Source organism: Ranitomeya variabilis, chromosome 2 (assembly GCF_051348905.1).
Source record: "Ranitomeya variabilis isolate aRanVar5 chromosome 2, aRanVar5.hap1, whole genome shotgun sequence".
Taxonomy (NCBI): Eukaryota; Metazoa; Chordata; class Amphibia; order Anura; family Dendrobatidae; genus Ranitomeya; species Ranitomeya variabilis.
Window position 1 is genome coordinate 720726519 of NC_135233.1, and position 25151 is coordinate 720751669.

The following is a 25151-nucleotide window of genomic DNA, read 5'->3' on the forward strand; positions in this document are numbered from 1 at the left end:
TCCATAAGGAGAAACGTTACCCCTTAGACCCCAGTCCAGAGCCTCTCACCTAGCCTTGTCATTTAGGTGTTCCCTTTATTTTTTTGAGCAGTATGTATATATATATATATATATATATATATAATTTTTTTAACACGGAAATATCAAAATCTCTATATTAAAATTAATTTAAAATCTTAACATTTTCACACTGGGCTCTGAGGCTATTTTAGATGCACACTTCCTGTTCTTTCAGGAATACTTTTCAGCAGTCTCATTATTATCACAGGCACAATGACATGTAACACCAGTATAGAAAACTGATAACACGGCATTCAGCAATCACAATCAGCGATGTCACAGCTGACACTGCTCCCCCTCTATTCACAATGACCATTGCGTATGCTCATGATGAGATACTTCAATACAAAAGATAGGATTTTTGCCAGTCAAAAGCTGCTAATGTCTATGTAGATTTCCGGAAGAAATAGGAAGTATGAGGGTGTTTTAATATAGATCAAGAAATGAAAAATTAAAATAAGCTCTAAAAAATTTAGAAAAATATATTTTACATGATCTTTATCCTTCATGACTTTTGACGTATAGGAATGTCATGTATCCCCCTTTGATAAGGGCTCTGGAATGGAGTCTGCATCTTTTCTGGCACATGACATGACAGGTGATATGATAAGCTGTCATGTGCCCCTAACAGCCGCGGCTGTTAACATGTTAAATGACGTTGTCAATCTCTGACAGCGGTATTTAACACAATCTGCAGAAGACCCCCGACCTTGCCAAAGCATATTGACAAAATTGACAAATTGAAAAAGGGGAGCAAAAAACTAAAATGTAAAAACAGAAAATCCCAAAGTCATGAAGGGGCTAAAGGCAGAGATCCCAAAGATGGAACTCATACCTATGAGATATGTATGACTTATTTTGAAGATAGGTGGGAATAGCAATTTGAAATCTTTAGTTTGTAAGCAAAAACTGTGATATTAGCAATATACCAGCTCTTGTAGCACTGTGGACTCCACACAATAGAATAACGTCCCATATTCGATATTAGATGGCTCCATCCATTGAATGATGAAATCAGAATAATTTCCTCTTATTTCAAAAGAGGAACTTAATATGATGTCAGGTGTCACATCAGGGACATATGAGAGATTGCCTGAAAGTTAGAAAATTGGCGATTAAACAACTTGGAATATTATATGTTACTTTTAGTTTAAAGAATAGGAGTCATTTTATTTTTTGTTTAAAAAATCATTAGTACACATCAAAATATGCAACTATATAATATATCTTATCATAGACATCTGGTTCTGCCTACACCTGGATAGATTTTTCACTCACTATTCATGTATATTCAGTTAAGATACATTTTCACATTACTGAGATGGGAAATGACAGTTGGGGGTTATAAAATTCTATGGAGAGGGAGAAAGAGGGAGAACTAGCTAGAGGCAGACACAGACATTCTGGGGCAGATTCCTCTGAAACGATGGTTAGGCTATGTTCACACGTTGCTTTGTACTGCTTTTTTTTCTGCAGCCAAAATCTGATCTCTTGGCAATTGCTTTTCTTGCTGCATTTTTTTGCTGTCTTTCAGGACCCCAAAGTTTAACTTTGCTTCAGCCATACAAGCATGAACAATACAAGGTGTTAGGCCACCAATGCAAGACATATGTGACACTATAAACTATTTTTGGAAAAAAGTGCAATTTGATCAAATTATTTAGTGAAAAAAGATTTTTGTGTCTGAAAAAATAGTGACTGTTCTGAACTAAAAAGTTCATATGAGTTCATGAAAAAATACACAATTGCAAGGGTAAAATCAACAGTGGGGGTTGAACTGGTAGGGCATAAGACATTGGCAGAGCATGGAGGAGGTGGGGCATTGTTTACTTTCACACATTGGTAGGGCCATTGAGTTGGTCGGGTACTGTTCATACATAGGTAGGACATACTTAACTTTCACACACTGACAGGGCCATTGATTTGGCCTTGCCAATGCTAATGGCCATGCTCAGGTGATGACACCAAGACATTTTGGTTTAAAATTGGGAAAATCAAAAATCCTTCTGTACATGTTATTTTTCACTGAAATCGCTGCAAAAACTAATGGCAATGTGTTTTTGCTGCTGTTTTGCATGTGTCAAGAATTGACATATTGCAGGTTTAAAAAAAAGCTGAAATGCACTGACACATCTAATATATAATTGCCTAGAATACTACTTCCTGCAATTTGTGCCAACTTCCGTGGCTTTGTCCGGAGCTAATGTCCGGAGATAATGTCCGGAGCTAATGTCCGGAGCTAATGTCCGGAGATAAGTGACGTCACCAGTGTCCTACACCCAGGCAGAGCACAGGGGCCCCGGGCAGAGCACAGGGGCCCCAGGCAGCATATGGGGCCCCAGGCAGAGCACAGGGGCCCCAGGCAGCATATGGGGCCCCAGGCAGAGCACAGTGGCCCCAGGCAGAGCACAGGGGCCCCAGGCAGAACATGGGGCCCCAGGCAGAGCACAGAGGCCCCAGGCAGAGCACAGGGGCCCCAGGCAGCATATGAGGCCCCAGGCAGAGCACAGGGGCCCCAGGCAGAGCACAGGGGCCCCAGGCAGCATATGGGGCCCCAGGCAGAGCACAGTGGCCCCAGGCAGAGCACAGGGGCCCCAGGCAGAACATGGGGCCCCAGGCAGAGCACAGGGGCCCCAGGCAGAGCACAGGGGCCCCAGGCAGCATATGGGGCCCCAGGCAGAGCACAGGGGCCCCAGGCAGCATATGGGGCCCCAGGCAGAGCACAGTGGCCCCAGGCAGCATATGGGGCCCCAGGCAGAGCACAGTGGCCCCAGGCAGAGCACAGGGGCCCCAGGCAGCATATGGGGCCCCAGGCAGAGCACAGTGGTCCCAGGCAGAGCACAGGGGCCCCAGGCAGCTTATGGGGACCCAGGCAGAGCACAGTGACCCCAGGCAGAACATGGGGCCCCAGGCAGAGCACAGTGGCCCCAGGCAGAGCACAGGGGCCCCAGGCAGAACATGGGGCCCCAGGCAGAGCACAGGGGCCCCAGGCAGAGCACAGGGGCCCCAGGCAGCATATGGGGCCCCAGGCAGAGCACAGGGGCCCCAGGCAGCATATGGGGCCCCAGGCAGAGCACAGTGGCCCCAGGCAGAGCACACACCAAATCGGAGGCCGAGGGGCCCCGCCTTCCAAATCGGAGGCCGAGGGGCCCCGCCCACCACATCGGAGGCCGAGGGGCCCCGCCCACCAAATCGGAGGCCGAGGGTCCCCGCCCACCAAATCGGAGGCCGAGGGTCCCCGCCCACCAAATCGGAGGCCGAGGGTCCACACCATCCAAATCGGAGGCCGAGGGGCCCCGCCCACCAAATCGGAGGCCGAGGGTCCCCGCCCACCAAATCGGAGGCCGAGGGTCCCCGCCCACCAAATCGGAGGCCGAGGGGCCCGGCCCCGCCCACCAAAGCGGAGGCCGAGGGGCCCCGACCACCACATCGGAGGCCGAGGGTCCCCGCCCACCAAATCGGAGGCCGAGGGTCCCCGCCCACCAAATCAGAGGCCGAGGGTCCCCGCCTACCAAATGGGAGGCCGAGGGTCCCCGCCCACCAAATCGGAGGCCGAGGGTCCCCGCCCACCAAATCGGAGGCCGAGGGGCCCCGCCTACCAAATCGGAGGCCGAGGGTCCCCGCCCACCAAATCGGAGGCCAAGGGTCCCCGCCCACCAAATCGGAGGCTGAGGGTCCCCGCCCACCAAATCGGAGGCCGCGGGGCCCCGCCCACCAAATGGGAGGCCGAGGGTCCCCGCCCACCAAATGGGAAGCCGAGGGTCCCCGCCCACCAAATCGGAGGCCGAGGGTCCCCACCCACCAAATCGGAGGCCGAGGGGCCCCGCCTACCAAATCGGAGGCCGAGGGTCCCCGCCCACCAAATCGGAGGCCAAGGGTCCCCGCCCACCAAATCGGAGGCCGAGGGTCCCCGCCCACCAAATCGGAGGCCGCGGGGCCCCGCCCACCAAATCGGAGGCCGGGGGTCCCCGCCCACCAAATCGGAGGCCTAGGGGCCCCGCCCACCACATCGGAGGCCGACAAGCCCTACCCACCAAATCGGAGGCCGAGGGGCCCCGCCCACCACATCGGAGGCCGAGGGTCCCCGCCCACCAAATCGGAGGCCGAGGGTCCCCGCCCACCAAATCGGAGGCCGAGGGGCCCCGCCTACCAAATTGGAGGCCGAGGGGCCCCGCCAACCAAATCGGAGGCCAAGGGGCCCTGCCCACCAAATCGGAGGCCGAGGGTCCCCGCCCACCAAATCGGAGGCCGAGAGTCCCCGCCCACCAAATCAGAGGATAAGGGGCCCCACCAACCAAATCGGAGGCCGAGGGGCCCCGCCAACCAAATCGGAGGCCGAGGAGCCCCGCCCAACAAATCGAAGGCCGAGCGGCCCCGCCCACCAAAGCGGAGGCCGAGGGGCCCGGCCCCGCCCACCAAAGCGGAGGCCGAGGGGCCCTGACCACCACATCGGAGGCCGAGGGGCCCCGCCCACCAAATCGGAGGCCGAGGGTCCCCGCCTACCAAATCGGAGGCCGAGGGTCCCCACCCACCAAATTGGAGGCCGAGGGTCCCCGCCCACCAAATTGGAGGCCGAGGGGCCCCGCCTACCAAATCGGAGGCCGAGGGTCCCCGCCCACCAAATCGGAGGCCGAGGGTCCCCGCCCACCAAATCGGAGGCCGAGGGGCCCCGCCCACCAAATCGGAGGCCGGGGGGCCCCGCCCACCAAATCGGAGGCCGAGGGGCCCCGCCCACCACATCGGAGGCCGATGGGCCCCGCCCACCAAATCGGAGGCCGAGGGTCCCCGCCCACCAAATCGGAGGCCGAGGGTCCCCACCCACCAAATCGGAGGCCGAGGGTCCTCGCCCACCAAATCGGAGGCCGAGGGTCCACACCAACCAAATCGGCGGCCGAGGGTCCTCGCCCACCAAATCGGAGGCCGAGGGTCCACACCAACCAAATCGGAGGCCGAGGTGCCCCGCCCACCAAAGCGGAGGCCGAGGGTCCCCGACCACCAAATCGGAGGCCGAGGGGCCCCGCCCACCAAAGCGGAGGCCGAGGGTCCCCGACCACCAAATCGGAGGCCGAGGGTCCCTGCCCACCAAATCGGAGGCCGAGGGTCCCCGCCCACCAAATCGGAGGCCGAGGGTCCCCGCCCACCAAATCGGAGGCCGAGAGTCCCCGCCCACCAAATCGGAGGCCGAGGGGCCCCGCCAACCAAATCGGAGGCCGAGGGGCCCCACCAACCAAATCGGAGGCCGAGGGGCTTCGCCAACCAAATCGGAGGCTGAGGAGCCCCGCCCACCAAATCGAAGGCCGAGCGGCCCCACCCACCAAAGCGGAGGCCGAGGGTCCCCGCCCACCAAATCGGAGGTCGAGGGTCCCCACCCACCACATCGGAGGCCGAGGGTCCCCGCCCACCAAATCAGAGGCCGGTCCCGGCCCACCAAATCGGAGGCCGAGGGTCCCCACCCACCAAATCGGAGGACGAGGGGCCCCACCAACCAAATCGGAGGCCGAGGAGCCCCGCCCACCAAAAGTAAGTGCGGCCCCAAAAGTAAGTGCGCCCCCGGGAGCAAAAGTAAGTGCGCCCCCGGGTGCAAAAGTAAGTGCGCCCCCGGGTGCAAAAGTAAGTGCGACCCCGGGTGCAAAAGTAAGTGCGCCCCCGGGTGCAAAAGTAAGTGCGCCTCCGGGTGCAAAAGTAAGTGCGCCCCCGGGTGCAAAAGTAAGCGTGCCCCCGGCCCCGGGTGCAAAAGTAAGCGCGCCCCCCAGTCCCGTGTGTGAAAAGTGCTGCTGTAAAGCTGGTAGCGCTGTTCAAGCACCATGTATTTCCTTCAGGAAATGCCCATCTAATATATAATTGCCTAGAATACTACTTCCTGCAATTTGTGCCAAGAAAGAACATACCAATATACATAGTTATTGATACATATTATTTATTATTTACATTATTGTTCTTAAGCAAAGAACCGTTGTTGTGGCATTTGCCACAACACGCAAAGTTGTCGTCTGATGTCTTTCATCACTCCCCTCATAAGCATGTTCATGGATCCTGTGTAACTGTACCTTAAATAACAAGAATTGTCAAGAGCTGGTGAGTGCAGCCATTTTTTGTTCTTTCTTACTATTATTTATTAATTGTATTATTCTTACATTTGAATAAATAAAGTATATATGGATTCTAGACTCCCGATTCTTTAGAATCGGGCTGCCATCTAGTAGGTTATAATTGGTCTGTGTGCAGTCCTTGTTGAAATACCATGTACAAAGAGTGGTCATAAACAGCAAATAGATCGAAAATAGATTCCTGTGAATGTACCCATACACTTACGTATGTAGTAAATATTAATAAATAATCTTTTTATTTATATAGCGCCAACATATTCCGCAGCACTTTACAGTTTTTGCACACATTATCATATGTATCTTACTCCTAATTATTGATGATTTAGAATATACTAGGATTGCCATATACTTCTGCACTGCAATTGACCAAGCACTTGTTGGACCAACAGCCATATTTCCCCAGAACACAAGCACTCTCAGTTTGGCTTAGTACACATGTCTTTCAGACAGAAAGTGTGGAAAAAGTCAATTATAACAACATCTGTCAGAGGATTCTCTTCCTTTATAACAAAAGGATCGGTCGTGCAGAAATCAATTATGGGAAAGTCAGGACTACGTATATTAGATAATTGGCTGATACTGCCAAAAATGGTTAGTTTGGCTGCCATTATTGTGATGTGTATGGTCACCATGACTTTTGATAATTTCATATCACCACAACATTTATATTGCTTTAACTATTTTTATTCTATGAATGAATTTATATTTACAGAAAGTTTGCTATTGTTTGTCTCCTCTTACCTGGTAATGGTTTTAGAGCATTTAATCCCAATATAAAGCCAGTGAACTCTGCAGGTTGGGATATAGGTGTACAAGAGCTTTCGTTCACCTCTTGAACAGTAATATATTTCTGCCCATTTATCCAGAAGAGTCGATTGCAGAGGAATATTAAAGCATGCTGGGAAATTTCTGTATAACCCCATGATGCATGTTCTGTGACTTTTACATCAAAAGTTCTAAAAAAAAAATAAAAAAGAATAAAAACTAGAGATACTGATCAAGAAGCTTAACTACACACTGGCATGTAAAAGTTAGGGCTCCCCTGGTCAAAATTATTGTTATTGTTAACAGCTAAGCAAGTTGAACATGAAATGATCTCTAAAAGGCCGACAGTTAAAGATGACACATTTCCTTTGTATTTTAGGCAGAAATTTATTTATATATTGTCATCTTTTACATTTTAAAAATTACAAAACGGAAAAATGGGTAGATGCAAACGTTTGGGCACCCTTGGAGATTTGTGTGCTCAGATAACTTTGACCATTGTTTCAGACCTTAATTAGCACGTTAGGGTTATGGCTTGTTCATCATCATCGTTAGGAAAGGCCAGGGGATGCAAATTTCCCAGCTTTTTTCAAAGGAAGAATGTATGAAAATCCCTCAAATAAGAAATGAAAGACTCTCGGCTGGCTAAAAAAAGCATTTTCAAGCTGTGATACTTTCAAAAGGGGGTGCTACTAGGCAATAACCATGCATGGTGCCCAAACTTTTGCATTGACCCATTTCCTTTTTGTAATTTTTTAAATGTAAAGCATGAAAATATTTTTTTGGCCTAAAATACAAAGGAAATGTGTCATCTTTAACTTTAAGCCTTTTAGAGATCATTTCATCTTCAACTTGATTAACTGTTCACAATAACAGTAATTTTGACCAGGGGTGCTCAAACTTTTACATGCCACTGTATATAGACTCGTCTTTTCCTTGCTTTTCCTTTGTTCTCTTACCCTTCTCTGCGTGTGTTTGCATGGTACATGTTAATATGCAACCCATTCTTGACAAGCCAGTAAATCTGTCCGTCTATGAGGTTTACTGTCAGGGCCACCACCTGTATAATATACATTAAACAGAATGTATTTTAGGTAGAAAATCTTTTTAAAAAAAACATAAATTAACATAAGTATAAAGCAGATTTGTCATGCTACTAAGCTGTAAGATAAAGTTTAGTGTACACCCTGTCAAGAGAAGAGGTGAGGTGCTGGTGGAACAGGCTGACGAGCTACCAGACCAGCATGTTACCAGCATTCCTATAGTGACTAGCAAGCATCCTCTCTGTGGATCTCACAAGGAAATCCTTCCCTCTTCTTATGACTTCCACCTAAACGATGCAAGGTCTCAATGATTAAGACCCAGGTGGGGTCGAAACGTTAATTTAGCTCTAGTCGTTTTCTTCGTTTCACAATTTGTTTTACTCCCTTGAATATTGACTTTGTTTATGGACACAAATAAAACAACTGTTCTTGAACTGTAAACTCATGAATGTGCGGTGAATTTTGATTCTCCATCCTACTAAGCTGGACTGTCTAAAAGCAGCATAATATGGGAACAGGTTAGCTGCCGCATTAGCGGACTTCCATTTTCAGGCCTCTATTCGTTAAACAATTCAATATTATTTTATACCATGTGAACTAATATAAAGGGCAGTAAAGTCTCAGGACAGATCCACTTTAGGATCCTATTAAATGTATCATTCATTCCCTTACATATTTAAACATAGAAGCAAAATTATAAATGTTTTGTATCTTTGTTACACAGTTACTGAATATGTTCCTACTTGCTAAAGCATTTTATGGACATTGATCCACATGACATATTTTATGATTATATGGCCTGACCACTGAGATACGCACATATGCCTTGCACAAAGATGCACAAAAGAGGCCTTCTAAGCATTTTTTGATGGTCCCAGATGGTCTCAGATGAACCCCTTTCCAACATCGGGTGTAATAGTACGCCAATGTTGGACTCTCTCCCTTTGATGTGGGCTCCGGCACTGAGCCCACATTTTTCCTGGTACATGTCAGCTGTTTTGAACAGGTGACATGTGCCTCTAACAGCCGCAGGTGGAATCGCGATCCAGCCGTGGCTGTTAACTAGTTAAATGCTGCGGTCAATCTTTGACTACGGCATTAGACGCGTGCTTCCGGCAAGCGCGCCAGAAATCCTGCCCATCGGTGACCCTGTCACTTGATCGTGGGTCACCGATGGGTTGGCATGACAACCAGAGGTCTCCAGCAGACCTCTTTGGTTGTCACTGCCAGATTGCTATGAGTGCCCCCCGGTGGTCAACACTCATGGCAAGTGAGCAATTCTGCTACATACAGGCTATCTGATCATTGCCTGTATATAGCAGAGCCGATTGGATTATGGTAGCTTCTAGTCTTTCATGGAGACTATTGAAGCATGCCAAAAGTAAAAAAAAAATTAAAAAAAATATTTAAAAAAATAAAAAAATATAAAAGTTTGAATCACTACCCTTTCGCCCCATTAAAAATAAAACAGTAAAAAAAGCAAACATACACATATTTGAAATCATAGCATTCAGAATCACCCAATCTATTAGTATAAAAAAATAATGAACCCTTAATGGCGTAACGAGAAAAAAGTAAAAACATCAGAATTATGTTTTTTTGGTTGCTGCAATATTGCATTAAAATGCAATAACGGGCAATCAAAAGATCGTATCTGCACCAAAATAGTATCATTAAAAACATTAGCTCGGCATGCAAAAAATAAGCTCTCTACCAACCCCAGATCACGAAAAATGGAGACGCTACACGTATCGGAAAATGGTGCTTTTTTTTTTTTTATAACCCCTTCATGACCCAGCCTATTTTGACCTTTATGACCTGGCCGATTTTTGCAATTCTGACCAGTGTCCCTTTAGGAGGTAATAACTCAGGAACGCTTCAACGGATCCTAGCCTTTCTGAGATTGTTTTTTCGTGACATGTTAGTGGTAAATTTAGGTCGATAATTTTTGCATTTATTTGTGAAAAAAATGGAAATTTAGCAATTTCGCAATTTTCAAATTTTGAATTTTTATTCTGTTAAAGGAGAGAGTTATGTGACACAAAATAGTTAATAAATAACATTACCCACATGTCTACTGTGCATCAGAACAATTTTGGAAACAACATTATTTTTGCTAGGAGGTTATAAGGGTTAAAATTTGACCAGTGATTTCTCAATTTTACAACAAAATTTCTAAAACCATTTTTTTAGGGACCACGTCACATTTGAAGTCAGTTTGAAGGGTCTATATGGCTGAAAATACCCAAAAGTGACACCATTCTAAAAACTGCGCCCCTCAAGGTGCTCAAAACCACATTCAAAAAGTTTATTAACCCTTCAGGTGCTTCACAGCAGCAGAAGCAACATGGAAGGAAAAAAATGAACATTTAACTTTTTAGTCACAAAAATGAACTTTTAGCAACAATTTTTTATTTTCCCAAGGGTAAAAAGAGAAACTGTAACCCAAAAGTTATTGTACAATATGTCCTGAGTACACTGATACCTCATATGTGGTCAGAAACCACTGTTTGTGCACACGGCAAGGCTCGGAAGGCAAAGAGCGCCATTTCACTTTTGAATGAAAAATTGGCTCCAATCGTTAGCGGACACCATGTCGCGTTTGGAGAGCCCCTGTGTACCTAAAGATTGGAGCTCCCCTGTTGTGAATTTGGATTCTGGGCTCCCCCGGTGGCCGCTTGTGGAATTGGACTTGTCATCCTCTTTCCTGTTTCACCTGATTCCATCAGTAGTGGGTGTCGCTATTTAAGCTCATTTCTCTGGTGGTTTCTTGCCGGTCAACAATGTTATCTGATGCCTCTCAGTGCTTGTTCCTGCTTCTAGACAACTACTAGATAAGTTGGACTTTTGTCCATGTTTTGTTTTGCCTGTTTGTTCCAGTTCACAGCTGAAGTTTTGTTACTGTGTCTGGAAAGCTCTCGTTGATCAGGGATTGCTACTCAGGCGTTATGAGTTAATGCCAGAGTTTAAGGTAATCTCTGGATGGTGTTTTGTTAGTGTTTTTCTGCTGACCATGAAAGTATACTATCTGTCTTCTGCTATCTAGTAAGCGGACCTCAAATTTGCTAAGACTATTTTCCTGCTGCGTTTGTTGTTTCATCTGAACTCACCGTCATTATATGTGGGGGGCTACTGTCTTCTTTGGAATATTTCTCTAGAGGTGAGCCAGGTCTTATATTTCCCTCTGCTAGCTATTTAGGTCTTAGGCCAGAGCTGGGCATCTAGCGATAAATAGGAAATGCTACCTGGCTATTTCTAGTTGCGCGGCAGGCTTAGTTCATGGTCAGTATAGTTCCATCTTCCGAGAGCTTGTCCCTCTATAGGCTTGCTATGATCTCTGCCTGCAGAGATCATGACAGTTTGACCGGCCCGTAAAGTGTTAAAGACCCTGGTTGAGAAAGGAGAGTTATAAGAAGTCTGCTGGAATTTTTTTTTTTTTTTTCTCCTCCAGTCTGCCTTGCTGCAGTCTTTTTTCTCTCTCTCCTCCTAATCTCTGTATGCTCTGTATGCACCTGACAATAATGAATCTCCAGAGTGTAACTGCGGGTTTGAATAATCTCATCACGAAAGTACAAAATTTACAAGATTTTGTGGTACATGCTCCGGTATCTGAGCCGAGAATTCCTTTGCCGGAGTTCTTCACAGGGAATAGAGCTAGCTTCCAGAATTTCCGAAATAATTGTAAGCTTTATTTGTCCCTGAAGTCTCGTTCAGCTGGAGACCCTGCTCTGCAGGTTAGGATTGTGATTTCCTTGCTCAGGGGTGACCCTCAAGATTGGGCCTTCTCATTGCCAGCAGGGGATCCTGCGTTACGCGATGTGGATGCGTTTTTTCTGGCCTTGGGCTTGCTTTATGAGGAACCTCATTTGGAACTTCAGGCAGAAAAAACTTTGATGGCACTATCTCAGGGGCAAGACGAAGCTGAAGTTTTCTGCCAAAAATTCCGTAAATGGTCTGTGCTTACTCAGTGGAATGAGTGCGCCTTGGCGGCAACTTTCAGAGAAGGTCTCTCTGATGCCGTTAAGGATGTTATGGTGGGGTTCCCTTTGCCTGCAGGTCTGAATGAGTCCATGACAATGGCTATTCAGATTGATAGGCGTCTGCGGGAGCGCAAACCGGTGCACCATCTGGCGGTGTCTATGGAAAAGACGCCAGAAAGTATGCAGTGTGATAGAATTCTGTCCAGGAGCGAGCGACAGAATTTTAGACGGAAGAATGGATTGTGTTTCTATTGTGGGGATTCTACTCATGTTATATCGGCATGCTCTAGGCGTACAAAGAAGCTTGATAAGTCTGTTTCCATTAGCACCATTCAGTCTAAGTTTATTTTGTCTGTAACCCTGATTTGCTCTTTGTCATCCATTGTCACGGACGCCTATGTTGACTCTGGCGCCGCTCTGAGTCTTATGGATTGGTCCTTTGCCAATCGTTGTGGTTTTGATTTAGAGCCTTTGGAGACTCTTATTCCTCTGAAGGGGATTGACTCCACCCCATTGGCTAATAATAAACCACAATACTGGACACAAGTAACCATGCGTATCAATCCGGATCACCAGGAGATTATTCGTTTCCTGGTGCTGTATAATTTACATGACGATTTGGTACTGGGATTGCCATGGTTGCAGTCTCACAACCCAGTCTTGGACTGGAGAGCAATGTCTGTGTTGAGCTGGGGATGTAAGGGTATTCATGGGGACGTACCTTTGGTTTCTATTTCGTCGTCCATTCCCTCTGAAGTCCCTGAGTTCCTCTCTGATTATCAAGACGTCTTTGACGAACCCAAGCTTGGGTCGTTACCTCCGCACCGTGAGTGCGATTGTGCCATAGATTTGATACCGGGTTGTAAATATCCAAAGGGTCGTTTGTTTAATTTGTCTGTGCCGGAACATGCTGCTATGCGGGAATATATAAAGGAGTCTTTGGAAAAGGGACATATTCGTCCATCCTCTTCTCCCTTGGGAGCTGGGTTTTTCTTTGTCTCAAAAAAAGACGGCTCTTTGAGACCATGTATTGATTATCGGCTTCTGAATAAGATCACTGTTAAGTATCAATACCCATTGCCATTGCTTACTGATTTGTTTGCTCGTATAGAGGGTGCTAAGTGGTTCTCTAAAATTGATCTTCGTGGGGCGTATAATTTGGTGCGGATCAGGCAGGGGGATGAGTGGAAGACCGCATTTAATACGCCCGAGGGCCACTTTGAGTATTTGGTCATGCCTTTTGGTCTTTCTAATGCCCCTTCAGTTTTCCAGTCTTTTATGCATGATATTTTCCGCGATTTTCTGGATAAATTTATGATAATATATCTGGATGATATTCTGATTTTTTCTGATGACTGGGACTCTCATGTCCAGCAGGTCAGGAGAGTTTTTCAGGTTCTGCGGTCTAATTCTTTATGTGTGAAGGGGTCTAAGTGCGTTTTTGGGGTCCAGAAAATTTCCTTTTTGGGGTATATTTTTTCTCCCTCTTCCATTGAGATGGATCCCGTCAAGGTGCAAGCTATTTGTGACTGGACTCAGCCCTCCTCTCTTAAGGGTCTTCAGAGATTTTTGGGCTTTGCCAACTTTTACCGCCGATTTATTGCTGGTTTTTCGGATGTCGTTAAACCACTGACTGATTTGACCAGACAAGGCGCTGATGTTGCTAATTGGTCCCCTCATGCTGTGGAGGCCTTTCAGGAGCTTAAGCGCCGTTTTGCCTCTGCCCCTGTGTTGCGTCAGCCTGATGTGAATCTGCCTTTTCAGGTTGAGGTTGACGCTTCGGAGATCGGAGCTGGGGCAGTGTTGTCGCAGAAAGGTTCCGACTGCTCCGTCATTAGGCCTTGTGCCTTCTTTTCTCGCAAATTTTCGCCCGCAGAGCGGAATTATGATGTTGGGAATCGGGAGCTTTTGGCCATGAAGTGGGCGTTTGAGGAGTGGCGCCATTGGCTCGAGGGGGCTAGACATCAGGTGGTGGTATTGACTGACCACAAAAATTTGATTTATCTTGAGACTGCCAGACGCCTGAATCCTAGACAGGCGCGCTGGTCTTTATTTTTTTCTCGCTTTAATTTTGTGGTGTCATACCTACCGGGTTCTAAGAATGTTAAGGCAGATGCCCTTTCTAGGAGTTTTGACCCGGACTCTCCTGGTAATTCTGAACCCACAGGTATCCTTAGGGAGGGAGTAATTTTGTCGGCCGTTTCTCCTGATCTGCGGCGGTCCTTGCAAGAGTTTCAGGCGGATAGACCGGATCGTTGTCCGCCTGATAGACTGTTTGTTCCGGATGATTGGACCAGCAGAGTCATCTCTGAGGTACATTCTTCTGCATTGGCAGGTCATCCCGGAATTTTTGGTACCAGGGATTTGGTGGCAAGATCCTTCTGGTGGCCTTCTCTGTCACGAGATGTGCGAGTCTTTGTGCAGTCATGTGACGTTTGTGCTCGGGCCAAGTCTTGTAGTTCTCGGGCTAGCGGACTGCTGTTGCCCTTGCCTATTCCTAAGAGGCCTTGGACACACATCTCGATGGATTTTATTTCAGATCTGCCTGTTTCCCAGAAGATGTCTGTCATCTGGGTGGTCTGTGACCGTTTCTCTAAAATGGTCCATTTGGTTCCTCTGCCCAAGTTGCCTTCTTCTTCTGAGTTGGTTCCTCTGTTTTTTCAGAATGTTGTCCGATTGCACGGTATTCCTGAGAATATTGTTTCTGACAGAGGTACCCAATTTGTGTCTAGATTTTGGCGGGCATTCTGTGCTAGGATGGGCATAGATTTGTCTTTTTCATCTGCTTTTCACCCTCAGACTAATGGCCAGACCGAGCGGACTAATCAGACCCTTGAGACATATCTGAGGTGTTTTGTCTCTGCTGACCAGGATGATTGGGTTGCTTTTTTGCCATTGGCAGAGTTCGCCCTCAATAATCGGGCCAGTTCTTCCACCTTGGTGTCCCCGTTTTTCTGTAATTCGGGGTTTCACCCTCGATTTTCCTCCGGTCAGGTGGAATCCTCGGATTGTCCTGGAGTGGATGCGGTGGTAGAGAGATTGCATCACATCTGGGGGCAGGTTATGGACAATTTGAAGTTGTCCCAGGAGAAGACTCAGCGTTTTGCCAACCGTCATCGTCGTGTTGGTTCTCGGCTTTGTGTTGGAGATTTAGTGTGGTTGTCTTCTCGTTTTGTCCCTATGAGGGTCTCTTCTCCTAAGTTTAAACCTCGGTTCATCGGCCCTTATAGAATATTGGAGATTCTTAATCCTGTTTCTTTCCGTTTGGACCTCCCTGCGTCCTTTTCCATTCATAACGTTTTTCATCGGTCGTTATTGCGCAGGTATGAGGTACCTGTTGTACCTTCAGTTGAGCCTCCTGCTCCGGTGTTGGTTGAGGGTGAGTTGGAGTACGTTGTGGAGAAAATTTTGGACTCTCGTGTTTCCAGACGGAAACTCCAGTATCTGGTCAACTGGAAGGGTTACGGCCAGGAGGATAATTCTTGGGTCAATGCATCTGATGTTCATGCTTCTGATCTTGTTCGTGCCTTCCATAGGGCTCATCCTGGTCGCCCTGGTGGATCTGGTGAGGGTTCGGTGCCCCCTCCTTGAGGGGGGGGTACTGTTGTGAATTTGGATTCTGGGCTCCCCCGGTGGCCGCTTGTGGAATTGGACTTGTCATCCTCTTTCCTGTTTCACCTGATTCCATCAGTAGTGGGTGTCGCTATTTAAGCTCATTTCTCTGGTGGTTTCTTGCCGGTCAACAATGTTATCTGATGCCTCTCAGTGCTTGTTCCTGCTTCTAGACAACTACTAGATAAGTTGGACTTTTGTCCATGTTTTGTTTTGCCTATTTGTTCCAGTTCACAGCTGAAGTTTTGTTACTGTGTCTGGAAAGCTCTCGTTGATCAGGGATTGCTACTCAGGCGTTATGAGTTAATGCCAGAGTTTAAGGTAATCTCTGGATGGTGTTTTGTTAGTGTTTTTCTGCTGACCATGAAAGTATACTATCTGTCTTCTGCTATCTAGTAAGCGGACCTCAAATTTGCTAAGACTATTTTCCTGCTGCGTTTGTTGTTTCATCTGAACTCACCGTCATTATATGTGGGGGGCTACTGTCTTCTTTGGAATATTTCTCTAGAGGTGAGCCAGGTCTTATATTTCCCTCTGCTAGCTATTTAGGTCTTAGGCCAGAGCTGGGCATCTAGCGATAAATAGGAAATGCTACCTGGCTATTTCTAGTTGCGCGGCAGGCTTAGTTCATGGTCAGTATAGTTCCATCTTCCGAGAGCTTGTCCCTCTATAGGCTTGCTATGATCTCTGCCTGCAGAGATCATGACACTCCCCCACAAGTGACCCAATTTTGGAAACTAGACCCCTCAAGGAACTTATCTAGATGCAGAGTGAGCACTTTGAACCCCTAGGTGCTTCACAAATTGATCCGTAAAAATGAAAAAGTACTTTTTTTTCACAAAAAATTTCTTTTAGCCTCAATTTGTTCATTTCCACATGGGCAACATGATAAAATGGATCCTAAAATTTATTGGGCAATTTCTCCTGAGTACACTGACACCTCACATGTGGGGGTAAGCCACTGTTTGGGCACACGGCAGGGCTTGGAAGGGAAGGAGCGCCATTTGACTTTTTGAATGAGAAATTAGCTCCAATCAGTAGCGGACACCATGTCGTGTTTGGAGAGCCCCTGTGTGCATAAACATTAGAGCTCCCCCACATGTGACCCCATTTTGGAAACTAGACCTCCCATGGAACTAATCTAGATGTGCGGTGACCACTTTAAACCCCTAAGTGCTTCACAGAAGTTTATAACGCAGAGCCGTGAAAATAAAAAATCATTTTTCTTTCCTCAAAAATTATGTTTCAGCAAGCAATTTTTTATTTTCACAAGGGTAACAGGAGAAATTAGACCCCAATAGTTGCTGCCCAGTTTGTCCTGAGTATGCTGGTACCCCACATGTGGGGGTAAACCACTGCTTGGGCACACGTCGGGGCTCGGAAGGGAAGTAGTGGCGTTTAGAAATGCAGACTTTGATGGAATGGTCTGTGGGCATCACGTTGCGTTTGCAGAGCCCTTGATCTGCCTAAACAGTAGAAACCCCCCACAAGTGACCCCATTTTGGAAACTAGACCCCCCATGGAACTTATCCAGATGTGTGGTGAGCACTTTGAACCCCCAAGTGCTTCACAGAAGTTTATAACGCAGAGCCATAAAAATAAAAAATAATTTTTCTTTCCTCAAAAATTATGTTTTAGCAAGCAATTTTTTATTTTCGCAAGGGTAACAGGAGAAATTGGACCCCAATAGTTGTTGCCCAGTTTGTCCTGAGTATGCTGGTACCCCATATGTGGGGGTAAACCACTGTTTGGGCGCACATCAGGGCTCGGAAGGGAGGGAGCACCATTTGACTTTTTGAACACAAGATTGGCTGGAATCAATGGTGGCGCCATGTTGCGTTTGGAGACCCCTGATGTGCCTAAACAGTGGTAACCCCTCAATTCTAACTCCAACACTAACCCCAACACACCCCTAACCCTAATCCCAACTCTAGCCATAACCCTAACCACAACCCTAACCCCGACACACCCCTAACCCTAATCCCAACCCTAATCCTAACCCTAATCCCAACCCTAACCACAACCCTAACCCCAACACACCCCTAACCCTAACCATAACCCTAACCACAAGCCTAATCTTAACCCTATTTTCAACCCTAGCCATAATTCCAACCCTAACCCTAAGGCTATGTGCCCACGTTGCGGATTCGTGTGAGATTTTTCCGCACCATTTTTGAAAAATCCGCAGGTAAAAGGCACTGCGTTTTACCTGCGGATTTACAGCGGATTTCCAGAGTTTTTTGTGTGGATTTCACCTGCGGATTCCTGTTGAGGAACAGGTGTAAAACGCTGCGGAATCAGCACAAAGAATTGACATGCTGCGGAAAATACAATGCAGCATTTCCGCGTGGTATTTTCCGCACCATGGGCACAGCGGATTTGGTTTTCCATAGGCTTACATGGTACTGTAAACCTGATGGAAAACTGCTACGAATCTGCAGCGGCCAATCCGCCGCGGATCCGCAGCCAAATCCGCACCATGTGCACATAGCCTAAGGGTATGTGCCCACGCTGCGGATTCAATTGCGGAATTTTCCGCAGCGGAATTGATAAATCCGCAGTGCAAAACCGCTGCGGTTTTTACTGCGGATTTATCGTGGTTTCTAGTGCGGTTTCTGCTGTGGGTTTACACCTGCAGTTTTCAGCGGAATCCGCACAAAGAATTGACATGCTGCAGAATATAAACCGCTGCGTTTCCGCGCGGGTTTTTTCCGCAGCATGTGCACTGTGGATTTCGTTTCCCATTGGTTTACATTGTACTGTAAACTTATGGGAAACCGCTGCAGACCCGCAGTGCGGAAACGCTGAGATTCCGCAGCGAAATCCACAGCGTGTGCATATACCCTAATTCTAACCCTAACCATAATTCTAACCCTAACCCTAGCCCTAACCCTAACCCTAACCCTAGTTCTAACCCTAACCCTAGTGTAAAAATAAAAGTCAATATATTTTCTTTATTTTTATTATTGTCCCTACCTATGGGGGTGATAAAGGGGGGGTTCATTTACAATTTTTTTATTTGGTCACTGTGATAGGTTTTATCACAGTGATCAAAATGTACCTAGAACGAATCTGCCGCCCGGCAGATTCGGCGGGCGCACTGTGCATGCGCCCGCCATTTTGGAAGATGGCAGCGCCCATGGAGCAGACGGACGGACACCGGGAGGCTTGGTAAGTATGAGGGGGAGGATCGGAGCACGGGGGGGATCGGAGCACGGGGGTGGGATCGGAGCACGGGGGGAGCGGACAGGCGGATGGAGGGGAGCAGAGCAAAGGACGGAGGACTGGGGAGGCGATCGGTGGCGGTGGGGGGGCAGATCAGGGTTTCCAGCCATGGCTGATGATATTGCAGCATCGGCCATGGCTGGATTGTAATATTTCACCATTTTCATAGGTGAAATATTACAAATCGCTCTGATTGACTGTTTCACTTTCAACAGCCAATCAGAGCGATCGTAGCCACGAGGGGTGAAGCCACCCCCCCCTGGGCTAAAGTACCACTCCCCCTGTCCCTGCAGATCGGGTGAAATTGGAGTTAACCCTTTCACCCAATCTGCAGGGACGCGATCCCTCCATGACGCCACATAGGCGTCACAGGTCGGATTGGCACCGACTTTCATGACGCCTACGTGGCGTCACAGGTCGGGAAGGGGTTAAACAAACTTTGGAATGTCTTTTCACCACTTAAATAAAAAAGAACCTATACATGCTTGGTGTCTATCATCAGAATCATAATGGCAGGTCAGTTTTAGCATTTAGTGAACATGGTAAAAAAAAACAACTGTGGGATTGCAATTTTTTGCAATTTTACCGCACTTGGATCTTTTTTACCGCTTTCCAGTATATGATATGTTAAAACCAAAGGTGTCATTCAAAAGCACAACTCATCCTGCAAAAAATAAGCCCTCACATGGCCAGTTTGACTAAAAAAATAAAAACATTATGGCTCTGGGAAGAAGGGGAGCAAAAAATGAAAATGCAAAACCCAAAATACCTCTGGTCGTTAAGGGGTTACATAATAAAAATCTGCTGACAGATTCACTTTATAAGGTGCCAGATTTATCACAGTGATTCATGCTGTTTGATAAATGTGTCTAATTTTAAGATTGTCTAGTTTAAGGTGCCCCAAACACAGTAGATATTGGTTGACCAAGCGATGGTTCGGACAATAGCTCATCCAGCAGCTATCTCTCCCTACTTCTCCATGCACATGAATGCTTATTCTGCTGAGCGCTCTCGTTTTGCCTACAAGAGGCACTGCCAGGCTCCACTGCCAGTGGCTTATCTTGCCGAGAACAAAAGGATCAGTAGTCCAAAATTGGACATTTGGAATCCTTATCTCTCCCAACATCATCACTTTATCTCCCTTGACATTAGTCGGCTTAGCCTGCCAATGTCAGAGCTTGGTCGACGTTACGCTAATGTGTATGGAGACCTTAAGTTAAAAGCAATTATCAATTATCGAACTTTGTGCCAGAAGCTTGTGATTGAGTTATTACACTTTTTTAGTGCACTCTGTTACATGTTAGACCTTTAACAAACCACTCCCCTTTCATCAAGGCCCAGCCCATTTTTTGGCTAAGTGGCACAAGGTGTCTAAAGTCATTATAAATATAATGCATGCAGGTAAGACAATCTTTAGCAGCAAATTATGCTTGAATTCTTGCACACGTAGCTTTGGAAATCTTTCCCAATGTCTGCATGAACATGCAAACATGTCATTTTAGCACATTTATTACTGAACGAACCTATATAAGGCAGGCAATAAGGCTAAATGGGAAAGTTACAGGTGCTTCTCACAAAATTAGAATATCATCAAAAAGTTAATTAATTTCAGTTCTTCAATACAAAAAGTGAAACTCATATATTAGATAGTCATTACACACAGTGACCTATTTCAAGTGTTTATTTATGTGAATCTTGATGATCATGGCTTACAGCCATAAATTACATAAATTATCTTTTTAATGATATTCTAATTTTGTGAGAGGCACCTGTACATTATCACATATGTGGACCAGGTTCCATTTCACCAATATCACATTAATTTAAAGAGGTTATAATGGTTAAAAAAAATGATAGTCTATCCTTAGGAAAGCCCACCAATATGTGGGGGTTTGACTATTAGCAATCCCATAGATCAGCAGGTTGAAAAGAAGATGGCACTGGCGGAGCGCTGCAGGCTCTTCTGTTGTGTTCATCTGCGCACTGTCTGCATAGTAGTGGCCATACGGCCATCACAGCGTTGTGCCATTGAAAGAAATGGGTCAATGCTCCAATACTCAGGACAGTTACTACTATGGCTGCTTCCATCATCTGATTTTGACAGTCTGTCCTACAAATAGGTTATCAATATTCTGAAACTCAAAAAACCCTTTCAAATAAAAGAGAAATGTCTATTGATGGAGAGATGCATGGGCAGATGAACAATATAATAAAAATGATCTACATTTACCTGCAAATTGGAAAAGAATGTTAGGTTCTGTATAATCACATGATCCTGTCCATTCAGTCTGCTGCTCTCCACGGAGTAGCCCGTGCTCCAATATAAGAAAGCATTGACAGAGTCCACAGCCAAGTCGTTCACTAGGTATGTGATACCTTTAACTGTTTCCGTAGAATGTGTCCTTAGGGATGTTCTGTATATCTGTTACCAGAAGATGATAATTAGTCATTGCTAAGAAAACTGTTTTGCCAAATTCCTAATTTAACATACAGTATTATATTAATTTAAAGTGGTTATCTCATTTTGTGAAGTAGGAGTCTCCTGCTTGACTGACAGTTGGTTCCAGTGGTGCTGGCTGCGTGCTCCTCTAATGCAGCAGTGGCAAATCGAGAATTTACAGTGCGCTCCAGCAATCTAACCAGCATCAGTTCAGTGCTTACAAGCTCTACTGGAAAAAGCTTGTAAGCACTGCTCATGTTTGGCCATCACTGATAGAACAGTGGCCGGTGACCTAGACAATGAGCAGTAAGCAATAAAACTTTCTGTACTTTAGAAAAGAAATGATTTTTAAGTAAATTAGACATGCCAACTATTCAATGATTCAAGAGTTGACAGAACATACTGTAGCATGGCTAAAGGGTGTGTAGTCGACGGGAGATATGTGTCGCATAGGTGGCTTGTTGCTGTAATGTTGTAGCCCGGAGTATTTCTTTGTTGCACATAACCATGTATATGTTTCAGGACCTGTGGTGATGTCAGACCACATGGCTAATCATGTGATGGGTTACTGGGTGTGGTTAGCTCTATATAAGATAGGCTAATGCTTAACACAGGGGATATGTGTGGAGGTGAAACCCTCCTGAGTGTGTTAAGGCTACAGGACTGAGCCTGGTGGACTGGACACTTTGTTTTTCTTTTCCTGAACTAAAGGCTATTTGCTTGCTGTTATTTTGCCATGTGGTTTATGGAGCAATAAACCCTGTGAACTCTTAAAGGAACGTGCCTCCTGAGTGTCAGCCGTCGCACCTGAGTGAGTGAAATCCCTACAATTGGTGGTAGACATGCGGGCAGCGTTCCCAGTGGAGACGTAAGTCTATTATTGGATGTCCTGGGTCAAGTCTGTTGTAAGCCAGCAAGCATTGCCGGGGAAAATGGAGGACCTGCTGAAACACTTGGACCAGTTGCAGTCACAGCAGGAGCAACGGCAGCAAGAGACCAACAGGCTGTTGATGCAGCAGATACAACCGAGCCAGCAGCAGATACAACAGAGCCAGCAGGAGCAACGGCAGAGCCAGCAGGAGCAACGGCAGCAGATGCAGCTTCTGGCAACCGCCATCCAGGGCAAGATGAGTGCCCCAACCCCAGGTTTGGCTGATGACACCCACGTCCGGAAGACGGTAAGACGCGCATTGCAGAAAATGACCCCCGGGGATGATGTTGAGGCCTTCCTGACGGTGTTTGAGAGGGTCGCTGAGAGGGAAAAACTCCCGCCAGAGCAGTGGGCAGAGGTACTGGCGCCATACCTGACGGGAGAGCCCCAGAAGGCGTACTATGATTTGACCTTGCAGGATGCCAAAGAGTATCACAAATTGAAAGTCGAGATTCTCGCACGTTTGGGGGTGACACTGACTGTCAGGGCACAGCGAATTCACTCCTGGGCCTATCACCGGGACAAACTGCCTCGCTCTCAAATGTTTGATCTGTTGCACCTGGTCCAGAAATGGCTGCAGCCAGAGTCATGTACACCTGCACAGATGGTGGAACGAGTGATGATGGATCGGTTTGTGCATTCCCTCCCGAGGTCCATACAGACTTGGGTTGCCCAGGGTGATCCCCAGAATGCTGACGAACTGATCGGACTGGTCGAGAGATACCAAGGGTTGGAAGGCTCCTCCGGGAGACAACCCATGCCGTACTGGGGTCCCAGAAGGGAGCGGAGTCCCAAAAAGGGGTGGCGCGTCCAAGGTCACAAAGGGTGGGGGAGGTGGTGTCCAAGGTCCCTATGGGTGATATTATTTGTTGGAGGTGCCACGGGCCAGGACATATACAGTACAGACCAAAAGTTTGGACACACCTTCTCATTTAAAGATTTTTCTGTATTTTCATGACTATGAAAATTGTAGATTCACACTGAAGGCATCAAAACTATGAATTAACACATGTGGAATCATATACTTAACAAAAAAGAGTGAAAGAACTGAAAATATGTCTTATATTCTAGGTTCTTCAAAGTTGCCACCTTTTGCTTTGATGACTGCTTTGCACACGCTTGGCATTCTCTTGATGAGCTTCAAGAGGTAGTCACCGGAAATGGTTTTCACTTCAAAGGTGTGCCCTTTCAGGTTTAATAAGTGGGATTTATTGCCTTATAAATGAGGTTGGGACCATCAGTTGTGTTGAGCAGAAGTCTGCTGGATACACAGCTGATAGTCCTACTGAATAGACTGTTAGAATTTGTATTATTATGGCAAGAAAAAAGCAGCTAAGTAAAGAAAAATGAGTGGCCATCATTGCTTTAAGAAATGAAGGTCAGTCAGTCCGAAATATTGGGAAAACTTTGAAAGCGTCTCCAAGTGCAGTTGCAAAAACCATCAAGCGCTACAAAGAAACTGGCTCACATGAGGACCGCCCCAGGAAAGGAAGACCAAGAGTCATCTCTGCTTCTGAGGATAAGTTTATCCGAGTCACCAGCCTCAGAAATTGCAGGTTAACAGCAGCTCAGATTAGAGCCCAGGTAAATGCCACAGAGTTCTAGCAGCAGACACATCTCTACAACAACTGTTAAGCGGAGACTTTGTGCAGCAGGCCTTCATGGTAAAATAGCTGCTAGGAAACCACTGCTAAGGACAGGCAACAAGCAGAAGAGACTTGTTTGGGCTAAAGAACACAAGGAATGGACATGAGACCAGTGGAAATCTGTGCTTTGGTCTGATGAGTCCAAATTTGAGATCTTTGTTTCCAACCACCGTGTCTTTGTGCGACGCAGAAAAGGTGAACAGATGGACTCTACATGCCTTGTTCCCACCGTGAAGCATGGAGGAGGAGGTGTGATGGTGTGGGGGTGCTTTGCTGGTGACACTGTTGGGGATTTATTCAAAATTGAAGGCATACTGAACAAGCCTGGCTTCCACAGCATCTTGCAGCAGCATGCTATTCCATCTGGTTTGCGTTTAGTTGGATCATCATTTATTTTTCAACAGGACAATGACCCCAAACACACCTCCAGACTGTGTAAGGGCTATTTGACCAAGAAGGAGAGTGATGGGGTGCTATGCCATATGACCTGGCCTCCACAGTCACCAGACCTGAACCCAATCGAGATGGTTTGGGGTGAGCTGGACTGCAGAGTGAAGGCAAAAGGAACAAGTGCTAAGGATCTCTGGGAACTCCGTCAAGATTGTTGGAAGACCATTTCCGGTGACTACCTCTTGAAGCTCATCAAGAGAATGCCAAGCGTGTGCAAAGCAGTCATCAAAGCAAAAGGTGGCAACTTTGAAGAACCTAGAATATAAGACATATTTTCAGTTCTTTCACTCTTTTTTGTTAAGTATATGATTCCACATGTGTTAATTCATAGTTTTGATGCCTTCAGTGTGAATTTACAATTTTCATAGTCATGAAAATACAGAAAAATCTTTAAATGAGAAGGTGTGTCCAAACTTTTGGTCTGTACTGTAGCTGCCCGTTGTTCCCAGACCACTGAGCAGATGGACTGCAGCATGGGACGCCGTTGTTCATACTATGAGTATCCAGCCTGCAGTGTGAACTCTCCGCCCAACGAGGGACCTCAAGCGTGTCCCGTAAAGGTGAACAGTCGAGCAGTCACGGCACTGTTAGACTCGGGGAGCCTAGTGACCCTGGTGAGGGCCACTTTTCCTCTCCACCTGCTCCCGGGAAAGAAGGTCAGAGTGCGGTGCATACATGGTGATGCAAAGGACTACCCTTTGGCCAGGGTGGACGTTGAAATGGCATGTGGCACTGAGTCCCACATAGTCGGCGTCGTGCAGGACTTGTTGCACCCTATAATTATTGGCCGGGATTTCTGTTTGTTTTGGGATTTGTGGGGAAAAGGTTCTGAGCTCCCTAGCAAGAGTAGGGAACCAATGAACCCTGGTAGGGTGTCGCCACACCCAGAGAC

General features: G+C 46.8%; 1 protein-coding gene across 1 annotated transcript in view; it reads right to left on the reverse strand.

Annotated features, from left to right (window-relative positions):
- ROS1 (ROS proto-oncogene 1, receptor tyrosine kinase) overlaps window positions 1–25151 on the reverse strand; it is a 367389-nt gene that overhangs the window by 255472 nt on the left and 86766 nt on the right. The window contains exons 14-17 of the mRNA XM_077281692.1: window positions 21023–21214; window positions 7892–7992; window positions 6909–7123; window positions 990–1153 (exon numbers count right to left, since the gene is read on the reverse strand). Coding sequence (XP_077137807.1) covers window positions 990–1153; window positions 6909–7123; window positions 7892–7992; window positions 21023–21214 — 672 coding nt within the window. The remainder of the gene's footprint in view (window positions 1–989; window positions 1154–6908; window positions 7124–7891; window positions 7993–21022; window positions 21215–25151) is intronic.